General features: G+C 35.0%; 1 protein-coding gene across 6 annotated transcripts in view; it reads left to right on the top strand.

Annotated features, from left to right (window-relative positions):
* The window catches only part of ATRNL1 (attractin like 1), a 490952-nt gene that overhangs the window by 102189 nt on the left and 376641 nt on the right, over positions 1 to 12122 (top strand). For all 6 annotated transcript variants that reach the window (XR_014317912.1, XM_082764804.1, XM_082764803.1 and 3 more), the window contains exons 14-15: positions 5063 to 5195; positions 6508 to 6689. Coding sequence is in view for 5 of the 6 variants with exons in the window: in XM_082764804.1 (XP_082620930.1) it covers positions 5063 to 5195; positions 6508 to 6689 (315 nt within the window). In the remaining variant the exon portion in view is untranslated. The remainder of the gene's footprint in view (positions 1 to 5062; positions 5196 to 6507; positions 6690 to 12122) is intronic.

Raw genomic sequence — 12122 nt, 5'->3', positions numbered from 1 at the left:
AAAAACAAAACCCAGGTTTTTGGTGGAAAGATCATTTCTTTTTGAGTTGCTGTATCTTCAGAGGGTGTCATGTTACTTGAAGTAGTAACATTGAAGAATAAGCAAACAATTGGTCTACTCCTCAGAGAGGAGCCATCCCATGAAAATAAAATCTTTTTGTAACTTGTGACAAATAAAATGGACAGAGACTGAAAAGTGTTTGCCAGCTGCAACAAGGCAAAGGTTCCTTTACTGAGAAGGAGAGGAGATGGCCTGAATTTTAGAGTAAAAATTTTTTTTCTTTTTCTTATTTTTACTCTTCAGAAATGGAGTAAAGTAATGGATGATAAAGTGGTGGAGACCCTTAATATATTGAGAGTAATCATTTTAAGGGCAGTAATATGACGAGTCAGTGTGGCCATAAAGCCAGTTTATTTTTGCAGTTGTACTTTTCACACACCTGTAGACACACTCAAAAACTGTGAATGCATTCAAGCCTTGAAAGTGCTAGAATCCTTCTTGCTTGCCAGTCTTCTTTAAGCTATGTGCTTGAGAAAGAGGAGGGTGAGCTGGGTTTGGGTAAGTACCATGACACTTTCACTTATGATCAGCTCAAGTGCTGCCAGGCTTATATGCTAAAAATGTTGAAAATACTAAAGTATACATGCAGGGTATCACCAGACAATATGTTAATTTATTTTTCATATTTAAATTATCAAAGAATTTTGAAAGCATGATTTTCCATTCTGTCTTTTTTTTTTTTTTTTTTTTTAACGTTTTCTTCAACCTACTTCATCTCCTCTCTCACCCTGTTCTTTGGAAAACAATGGGAAGTGCTTGCACTAGTTCTGTATCAAAACAAATTAGTTTTGCTTCTTTATATCCTCAACAAAACTCTTTCCCTTTTCTGTCTTCACATCAAACTTCATTTCAGATATAAATGAAGTCCTGGAAGGTAGGCTTAAGGAATTAACAAGAAATGGCTTCCTTCTGTCCTTGCTTTTGTTGCACTTCTCTAGAGTGAAAATTGAAGCAGTCACTGCAGATAGGATAGCTGTAGCAATATGCTGCACTGTTTTTCTACTGTGTTGTCTATAATCCTTCAGTTTATAGGAATTTTAACTGCCCACACCAAAAGTTTGGCAGTTAAAGTAACTTATTCCCATATTAGAGAAAATATTTTTGAGGAATTGAAATGCAGCAGCAATGTAATGCCAGTCTTAATGTGAAAAATGTTTTCACTATTGGTTGAAAGTAAATGCTTTCCTTTCAAAACCATACAAGTCTCTGGAAAAAAGGAGTTTCTGTATAAAATTTCATCTCTTATCCTGCAACCTTACATAGTTAAGCTTATTAGAATGCCTACCTATTTACTGTAACAAATGGCACACATAAGGCAGGCAGACTAATTTGAAAACAAAAACAATTGGGATGAAGAACACCAGGCAGGAGCACATGTATGTAACACTTATGGTCAGAGTACAGTTAGAGATGCATCTTTTAAGGTAAAGTGCTTGTGCTCCCCTTTTTTGGGGAGAAGGCGATGGGAGGAAGCATAGCTGAGGTACACCTGCATCCAGTCTGCATGGCATTTCTGCTTGTGGCTACAAGGGGGATGTGTTTTTTTTTTTTTCTGTAACCGTGCACCTCTACATCCAGTAGCAGTCTCTGAATTTCTCATTTGTTGGTCTCCACTTATTCAATATAATAAAACCTCAGTAGATGTAAGTAACCGAAACACAGACCAAATTGTTATGGTATTTCAAAGTATTTTGTATCTGAGTGTGGCAGTGTAAAATAAATGTTTTGGAACCTACAGAAGAGATGATAAAGAGCATCATGTTGAGGGATGGAGGGGACTATAGGATGCTTCAAAGAGAAGTGTAATTGTTAACTGTTTTTGTTAACTGCATTGTTAACTGTTTTTACACAATAACTTCAAGGCAAGAATCATTTTCTTTTTGCAGTGTTTGCACAGCTTCCAAAAGGATGACATCCTCTTTCAAGGTGGAAGTTCATAGAAGCTACACTAGTACCAATAATAATAAGCACAGCAATCTACCTACATATGAGGAATTTAAAGAACAGCCGAGGGTGTAATATTGTATGAAGTGGTAGAAGGAATTATGAATAGAGCAAAAACCTAAACTTAAGACAGGAGCACCCAGTGCTAAAATATGGCAGTAGATTCAGAGAAGTAGTAGCGAATCTAATTGGTAATTTATAATTCGGCTGGGCAAACTACATAAGATTATATTGTTATCCTGAAAAATCCAGGAAGAGAAAAGAAAGCTACATCATTTAATAGTAATTTCTGAAATTCTAAGGTAAACTACTGCAATATCTTCATTCTAGATATGCAGAAAATCACAACAGTTCAAAGTCTGCCTATATACCACCATATCAAGATCAGTGCTGAAAAATCTAAGTAAATCAGATGTAAATGGGAAACTTACATATAAAAATTTCCCAATACTTTGGAGTGTAAACATTATAAATATCCTACAGCAATATAGAATTTCAGTAACAGATGGGCTGTCATATTTCAGAATTTCATTGGCTTTGGTAGCTTAAGTTATGGCCTTAATATTGTGTTAATATGAATTACCTATTGGATTCACATCTACATTGAACTAATGAGATTTTCAGACAAGCAATGTTTAAATTGGATTTAAGGGAAATAAGTGCTGGGAATAAGGGAATACAACAGAGAACATTATTACAGAGTAGTCACTAGTACTTTGAATTTTATTTTAAACATTAAATAACCAGCACGCAACAAGCTTCATGATTAGAAAGTAATAGAACAGATATCTTGGTTTAGCTGGAAAATTGTAATCTGTTTATATATAATGTTACTAAAGAATATATATATTTCAAAAGCAATCTGAAGGCTCAAGGATTTTGACAATGCCATAATACGTTAAAAGTGAATGTTAGTTGAGGAATTGTAAATGAGCAGATGGTGCTTACTTGTGCTTCGAAGTGCATTTTTAAACATTGCTCAGGCAGTTCTGTGAATATGCATCATTGACTGAGTGATGAAACTACATGTGGGTTTGTACCAGAGGTTTTGTGTGCCTTACTGTCTGTATGCATTTATGGATCTAGATAGACCTTCTATTACTTTGCAGAATTGGCTTTGTTTTCTTCATGTGGTGTAGATGCCTGCTCCTAGAACACTTTCTCTATTTCTCCTCTTTGCTTCACAGTAGCCTTTCTTATAGATCAGAAAAATGCTCACTGATGGGCATCTCATCCAATAAAGGCACCAAACAAGTCCCTAAACAGCAGTGTTCTTCTTCAGTAATGAAGCCGATCCTCTGTAAGATTGAAAATCTGTGTTAACGGTTGTTTTATTTTAGGAATTAAAAACAAAGCCAAGAAAAGCCCACCTTTTAAAGTTTTAATTTATTTATTTTGATTCCTGGCTGTGGTAGGTTGTTGCCCTATTGACATCATTCCTATACCAGGAGGTGTGTAACTTACTCTCTTATTGCCCCTTTATCTTTTTTTCAGACTATTAGAAAAGAAAGCGAAGAAAATTGTAATGTGAATGATACATATGCTATCTAAGTGCAATACAGTTTTGATAATAAGCATGAATGAATCTCTTGTTGTTAAGGACAAAAAATACTTTTAAAGTATTCTTTTGCTGTTGTTTGGATTTATCACATGGGAGGGACACATCTAGTTAACTGAAATCTGAAAAAAAATAATTGTAATTAAATTGTCAAAATGTATTCCTACTGCAGAAGATATATATGTAACTGCTTATAAGTGTGAATTGACATTTGACAAACGAGTGAATTTATGTAAAACCTCTGGGTACCTGAAAGCCTGAGTTTGTTTTGAATTCTTTAGGATATATTTTGATGTTACTTTAGCTGGGTTGTTTGATGGGTTGTTTAGCTGTGACTTTTACCAAAATAAGTTATTCCAACACAATGGTTCTTTGTTTCTGATGAATTATGCTTCTTTGCTGTTTGACATGTTTATAGTAACTTCTTTTTTTTTTTTTTTTTTTTTCCTCTTCCCATGAACTAAACCAATTATTGGTGCCCTTGTTTTATTTTAAATACATTTATATGTCTATTAGGGAAATGCATTTTTATTTGAGTTTGCATATTTTGGTGATTATGGGAGTGGAGCATCTCTCACGTGAGTAAAGGCTGAGAGAGCTGAGCCTGTTTAGCCTGGAGAAAAGAAAGGTGAGGGGAAGCCTTGTCTGAAGGGAGGGTGTAAAAAGGACAGAGACAAACTCTTTTCAGTGGTGCCCAGTGCCAGGACAAGAGGCAGCGGGCACCGGTTTTCAGGTGAAGAGGAAAAAAAAATATAATAAAAACAAACAAACAAACACAAACACTACAAGGTAAACATTTCATTTTCTTATATCCTAAAGTACCAAAGGAATAGCGTTACTACTGCTTTTATGTCACCACTTGGCAAAATGGTTTCCTATAAATCCTGTAAATCTTATTTACTAGCTATGCTACATACAGATTTGCAATTCAAACTGTGAAATAACAATAATTTTTGACAAATCACGAAATTGTTTCCTGTGATCACCTGTAGCTACTATTTTAATTTGTTTTGCTTGATAAGATAATGTAGGGTGTCTTCAATCTTCAGTCACTGAGGTGTAGTTATTTTACATGTGCATCTTGCTCCATTTTTTACAATCTCTTTGTTTTGCTTGCTTAACCTGCAGATAACTTGAGCATGAAATAATTTAGTGAGAATATGTCCTTCAGGGACATATTCTATCTAAGAAACAGAGATTTGTTTGAGGTATTTAAGCTCTTCTTGTTCTCTATACAGAGAAGTGGCATTTTCAAAGTGCTGTTTGACCCATGCGGAGTCAGTTATGTAGGACAGCTGGGGTGATTTGTGCTCTAGAGATGCCTTTCTTGCTCTCCACCAACTGACAAGTGAACCTCGGCAAAGAGCTGAAATTAGACCTAGCCTTTAGATGGCTGTGATTTTCTGGGAGGAATCCACCTGCTGTGTATTTCAGTTTTGACTTTTGGTTTGTTGACAATTTGACATATAATATGTTGTTGTGTCTTTTTCGTTTTTGTAGTCAGTTAAAAACTACACCAAATGTCATGTGAGAAATGAACAGATCTGCAATAAACTGACTAGCTGCAAAAGCTGCTCGCTACACCTGAACTGCCAGTGGGACCAGCGGCAGCAGGAGTGCCAGGCCTTACCTGGTAAGGGCTAGGGAGCAGGGATGCTGCTTTTCATAGTGGTCAAAACTGGGTAAATCTTCCTCGTTACTTCCAAAGGGTATTTGGTCAATGGGTAGAGCTAGATTTGTTTTACTCATGCTGTTTCTCCCCTCCTGACTGCACTTGTACAAGGTGAACAAGTGTAATTGCATCATACTGATTAGTATATCTATGCTACCCTTAATCTTGTTAGGGGAAATAATACTAGTGAGTGAATAATGGCAGGTACCTCTGCACAAGCTCTAGCCTGTGGGGATGGCTGAGTGCAGAACTGAATTGCCATACTGAGTCCTTTACTGTTACATATCCACTGGCACTGTTGCTTCTGCTGGCTGGAGCTCTACCATATAAATTATACTTCAATTATACTTCAATTTTGCTGTGCAGGTATGGCCTAAGATCTAGTTTCTTGATTGTCTAATGTTGGTAATGTTGGAAGCAGTGAATATTAAAATGGTAATATAAGATATTCTCGCAAGGTGAATGTTAACGTTCTGAATAATATTTATTTGGTAATTCATATTCATAACTACATATATGCAGTTAGATACCGAAACCTTTCCCATTTGATCTTTATGTCCAGCTGAAGTTAATGAACACCATTTTTTCTCAAAAATTATTCTTTAACTAACTTTAATCAATTTATTATATGCAGCTTTAAACTGCATTTGTGAGCTCTGTATGAAAATTAACTATAAAAACTGTTCTGAATTATTTACTCATATTTTGGTAGTTATGTGCGTTTAAGTAATTCTGAAATATGTTGAAGAGGAAATAATTCCTAAAATATTAACAGAATTTCCTATCATTCTGACTGTGTTTATGTTTAGGATAAAGCAAGATAGGTTATGTTTTTGATCTCTTAATTCTAGGATTTAAATTTGAAATTTAGATTTAAAAAAAACAAACACTGATCGTTGCAGTGCTATTAATTATATAAATCATATATTAATTATATAAATAATGTAATCTTTAATGTGTAGTTGTGTTCAAATCTGAATGCAGAGGAATAGCATAATAACAATATTACACTGGAAATTAGTATATACTTAATAAATATTTCAATAAACTATTAAAAGTTTATTTTCATAAAAATACACCGTTGCTATAATTAAAACATGAAATATTATTTTACTCAATGTTTTAGATTTTCTTTTTTTTTCTATGTGACTTGAAATTGGACACTAAGCATCGGGTTGTATTTTGACCTACTATTTCAACAAGATAAAATTCATACTTAGATTTTCATAAAGTTTTTTTCGTATCAGCTTTAACCATATACTTTTTATACTAGCTCATCTGTGTGGGGAAGGATGGAGTCATATTGGAGATGCCTGCCTCCGCATAAACTCTAGTCGTGAAAGCTATGACAATGCCAAACTGTATTGCTACAATTTAAGTGGGAATCTTGCCTCACTGACAACCTCAAAAGAAGTGGAATTTGTTCTGGATGAGATACAGAAGTATACGCTTCAGGTAACTTGAGTAACTGTAATTGATGTTCATGTGAATTAAATTTGGTATGAGGAATCTGTTTTAAGGATTTGTCCACAGAGACACAGGAAACTGTGTGCCATCATAAGGGCTTGAAGATTGCTAAAGATTGATATCAGTGATGTGTAGGATATTAAAGAAAACTTACATTTAAGCTTAATGGCACAGCAGTTCACAAATGTTTATCCTTACTTGGTTTAACTGTTTCAAGTTGCTGTGTAAAAATGACTTCCAAGAGATTATTTGAGAGAAATGGCTGGAACAGTGGTTTGGGAGATCGTAGCCCTTTTCAACACACTGTGACAGCAAGAATCAAAACGACAATAGTTTTCACTGTAACACAGAAAAAATCCTGGCTTTCATATCAGTGTAAGTAAAACTGTAAAACTTTGTTTTCATGCAAAACACTCATTGAAGTTGTAGCTATGCGAAGACTCTGTCAACCCCCAAGAGAAAATATTGCTTTTAATTGCCCCTGCAGTTATTCTTACTGTATATGAAATGTATTTTCTTCTTTTAAGTTGTAGTCAGAGAGATGTGGACATTACTATTAAAGTTATAGTGCTAAATTTTAAAAAAAGAGAAGTAGGATGAACTCACCTGCCTGAAAAGACAGTTATTAAAGTTGCAGATGAAAAATCTCTGGAAGTTAGTGGCAAGTCCTGTCTTCAGGAAATTGTAACTTCATGTTTTAACGCCATTGAAACAGATGTTTCTCCCCAACACATCTAGGAAAGGTATTTAAACAAGCAAACAAACAAAAAAAATAATACCAACAACAGGCACAGCAGAGTTCTCTCCAATATTCTAAGTATGTTGTTCTTAAATCTTATGGTGTTGCAATGATGACAGTCTGTGGCCTAGAGGAGTTCTACAGAAGTGTGCAGCATGCTGTGAAGGGCATTTTCTTTGGCCCCACAGAGAACTTAAGGCTTTTGGTGCTGCTTGCATGCAGCTTCCATGCATTGTCTCTGCCCATGGCAGGGGGATTGGAATTAGACAATCTATAAGGTCTCTTCCAACCCAAAGCATTCTGTGATTCTCTGACGATTCTATGTCCAAGGCAGAATTGGCTACCTCTGAAGTGATTGACAGTGGGATGCTACCACTGGCTGCAATGTCTAGTAAGAAGATAGGAGTGGAATGGGGTTTCTTGAAGCCTGTGGGAGTCCCAGACGGTTTTTTCATTTGAATGTTCTCTCACCTCCAGAATGTCTTTCTTTGTTTATTTAACATTATTCACTGCTCTACCAAATGTACATCTACAGGCATGTATGTACATATATGTAGTATGTGTGTATGCATGTGTGCATATGTACACATACATATGTGCATACATCTTGTGTGCATTTGTCAGTATTTATTTATGTATAAAATAGCTCCATTTCATTTCTGTTAAAAGTAGATGTACATTAGCTGAAAGCCTGTGGATAAAGCAAATACTTTTGGTGGATGATGAACACCAAATAAATTGCTTTGAATGATATCAACTTCTATAATTAATAGATCTTATCCCTTATGTAAAAATTCATGGTACCTTGTAGGGGCTTTTTCCCACATACTAACTGCTTAAATCAGTATGAGACAAAGTATATCTGTTTTCCCTGTCTGGGCCTTAGTTGCCTTGGAATTACATTGATGTAATGTGCTCTGTTGAGGAATGCTGGGGGACTGTCCTCATCTGTTTGCTTACAGGTAGCTTAGAATATAGCAGGTTTTTCATTAACTGTCTCGTTGTACTGGGAGTCTGTAGTGTCAGTGATCAACTACATCAGCTGTTTAGGGAATTGCTCTGATAATTCAAGATTCTGGTTTATTCTGACTTTTCAGGCTCAACACCTTCAGATGCTCAGATTACAGCACCTGTTCACATACTGTTGTCCTGGAAATGCAGTCAGGAGCAGCCTATGAACAGACAGTTCATAGTTCAGACACAGTATATAGTTCAGACAGTATAAAAGAGTGTAGTCACAGACACAGCCACAGTATCAGTGAAAACATCAAAGACCCTGCTAAAGTCATGTCACGTGAAGGGTGCATGTTTCTGTGCCTCTTCGCCTGATACAGACTTCAAACAGCTGAGGACAGGGAGGTACTCAAGATATGTAGCGCCCTGCTCTGGAAAACCCCGGCTTCGTATGTAACTGGTATGTGGGACCGAGGGGCAGTGATGAGCTGTGCTAGTACGTGTAGCATGTGGGAATGTCCTGCACAGCAGCAATGGAATGGATAAAGAGCTAATTATCTTTCTATAATAATGGTGGGGGAAGGAGGTGGTTAAAAATGTGTACATGCCTCTGGCAAATACAGGAATCTGTCATCAGAATATTCTTGAGGAATATGATCCTTATCAATCTCTTAATTGTTGAACAACAGAGGGGAAGTTGAAGATTAATTATCTGCCCATGGGTGATAAGGTGCAGATTTTTTTTTTTTTAGTAATTGAATGTTCAAATGCTGATTGCTGTGTTATTTAAACCCACCTACATCATTGATACATGCATCTAAACTAGCTCCAACAAAAGACATCAAATGGACAGGATGTCTTAACGGAATGAGATGCAAGGCAAACAAATCAGGTCATATGAGCAAAGGACATTTTTGAAAGTGTATGTTTTGGTTTCTAGAACATACAACATTTCCTTGATTGCACAGCAACACTATTTTTTAGTAGCTTAGGATTTCACAATCAGGGGAATATTAAAGGGAATTGTGAATAATAATACAACTTATATCAAGCTACTCTGTGTTTTGCAAAACTGTTACATTGCAAATGAATTGAGAAACCTACAGAGGAAGTGGCAGTCAAAGATTGCCTTTGTATTATATTAAATCTGAATGCAAGAGTTTAGACGTACGCTGTGAATCAAAATATTCTATATTATCTTTTTCAGTATTCCATTTTGAGGAGACAACTTTATGTTATATACTTAAGTTTCTTTCAGTAAATGTGGGACCTGGACAGAGCATTTTTTTTTTTTCCCTAGAAACATAGGTATTTTTTATTTCCTCATAAAGGAGAGAGAGAAGTAATTCTTTTCTGCCAGAAGATCTCTCTTGACATTGTACTTACTACAACCTTGAAACACGTTCTCTGTCCACTTTTGGATGTTACATAATGTTAAAAATGTAATTGAAATCAAAACAACAAAATCACAAATGGCAGTGATTTGTCTAGTTACTTGTCATGTTGTTCTTCCTCACCCTCTCCCCCCAAGATTCCTACTAAAATACTGCATAGTAGGCCCTCAAATCTAACAGCATGCTAAACTATTGATATGATTGATATTACCTGACTGAGGTAATGTCTTGAGATGTAGCTTTTTTTAGTGCTTTTGGAAGCTTGATATTTTTTTAATGTTTCAGAGCTTAGAACTTCTGCAAGGTGACATCCTGCTGCATGTATCTTTATTTAAGTATGTCCTGAGTCAATGTGGTTATATAAATTTCAAGATACCTCACGTACAGTTTATGCAATTGTAGACAAATATATTCACTTCAGAGGTATATCTCAAGTTAAGCAATCGTGTAGTTATCAGAATCTTTAATGAAATGCTACCATGATTTATGCTGTTTTTCAGTTACATTTAAAGGAAAAATACATATACTTTCAATCGTATCTGTCCAGTTGGATTTATTCTGTGCAAGACAGCCTAAATGTGTTATCAGGTTTGACAGAGCTCTCTGAAATTTTGCTTGATTTCCTTTTGTCTGCCTTTTCCTCTCAAACTGCAATCATGATGATTTAAGGTGTGAGATTTCATTTTAGATGGCTTGTTTCTGTAACAGATGGTGGTGTGGAGTTCACAAATGTAGTCAGGCAGCTGTGAGGTGAGCACCATACCTTAATCTGAAGTATCTATGGTGGAGTTTGACTAGTAAGGTTAATATCAGAGGCTTTAAAATCTTTCTCCTGTGTGGAACAAAAGCTTTCAGGATTAGTGAATGAATCAGAGTGACATTTGGAAGTAAGAATATGGATCTATTTTTATTTTTACTTTATTTGATATTCTTGTACTGAGAAAAGAAGAAAAACTTTAGCAGCTGCTGTGTATTTTAAAAACTGTTAAAATATTATCAATAAATACTACAGTCTTGAAGGAATTTTTATTTATTTATTTATTTATTTTTTTTAGAAACAATGTGGGGCTATGTAGATTGTTTTCTGATAAAAAAGTTTGTGTTCTGTGGTTAGTACTAAATGGTTTAGTACCATTTCTTCATTAGATTTAGAATAATACAAAACATGTTTAGAAAGATTCAGTGGGAGGAGGTTGCCATTGTCTCTACCTTCTGTCAAGATCTTATTGTGTATCAATATTTTCTCTTAATTCCTGTACTAAATTGGAAATCAATAATTGCCTCCTTTTAAAGAATAAGGATAAAGTTAATTGGATACTAAAGAAAGCAACAATATGAAGACTTCTGTAGTGTGAAGTCAAAACACTGTTGAATTTGCAATTACATTCTAAAATAATGACCAACAATTGAATAGGTAATTTGATTTTTTTCATGGGAAATAAATGGAATTAATTGAGAGAATACCAAAGTAAACACAATAGATAGACCAAAGATTCCTGTACTAAAACAAAATAATGCTTGATATTTTTCTTTTATGGTACTTTATTGACCTAGTAAGCAAAATTTCATGAAAGGGAAGATGTGAATTTTTGTGTAAATTAGATAAGAACAACAGCAGCTTAAGATTAATTAATTGTTCCTTCTAGTATCCAAATATATATGTTTTAAATGAGTCTACTCATTTAAAAGTGCAATTAGTTCCTTTGGGAGTTTGCCTACAACTGTGGAATATAAATCCAAAAAAAAAAAAAAAATCTTGCTAAAGTGCAATAAATTCTGAGAGGGTTTGGTTTCGTTGTAGTAAGCATAAACAAAAATGAGAACAGGTTTAAAAAAAGCATAACATACAAGCTGTTTGTAACTTTTCCTTTACTTCCCTGTTTACAGGGCTAGGTATCCTTCATAAATCAGACTTCAGTGTAGGTTAGAGTTAATTAGCGAGCTTTGCATGGTAGCCTTATTCCTTGTTAGCTCAAAGTATTCTCAGAGGGCTGTATGTTTTTATGGTTTTATTGAACGTTTGCTTGTAGTGAAGCTGACATCTACTTTTTTTTTTTTTTTTTCCTCCTTCTGAAATAGTCTCTTTACTACAATTCCTAGCAGTCCCGCTTTACTGTTGAGTTTGTGGAGATGTAATAAATTCTTTCAGCACTTCTGTATTGGAGTTGTTACACTGACTGTCCATTAGCTCATTCTGGATAAGCTGGCTTCCTGCTTTCATGAAATGGGAGCTCAACTCGCTTTGGATGCCTGAAAATAGAACTTGAATTTCAAAAAAATAAAATAAAAAATACCCCTATAAAGAGGAAAACTCAAGGATTTCTAAGCCAAAGT

This window comes from Aythya marila, assembly GCF_965140915.1.
Source record: "Aythya marila genome assembly, chromosome: 7".
Taxonomy (NCBI): domain Eukaryota; kingdom Metazoa; phylum Chordata; class Aves; order Anseriformes; family Anatidae; genus Aythya; species Aythya marila.
Note: the sequence above shows the minus strand (reverse complement) of the source record. Positions and strands in the feature narration are given on the sequence as shown.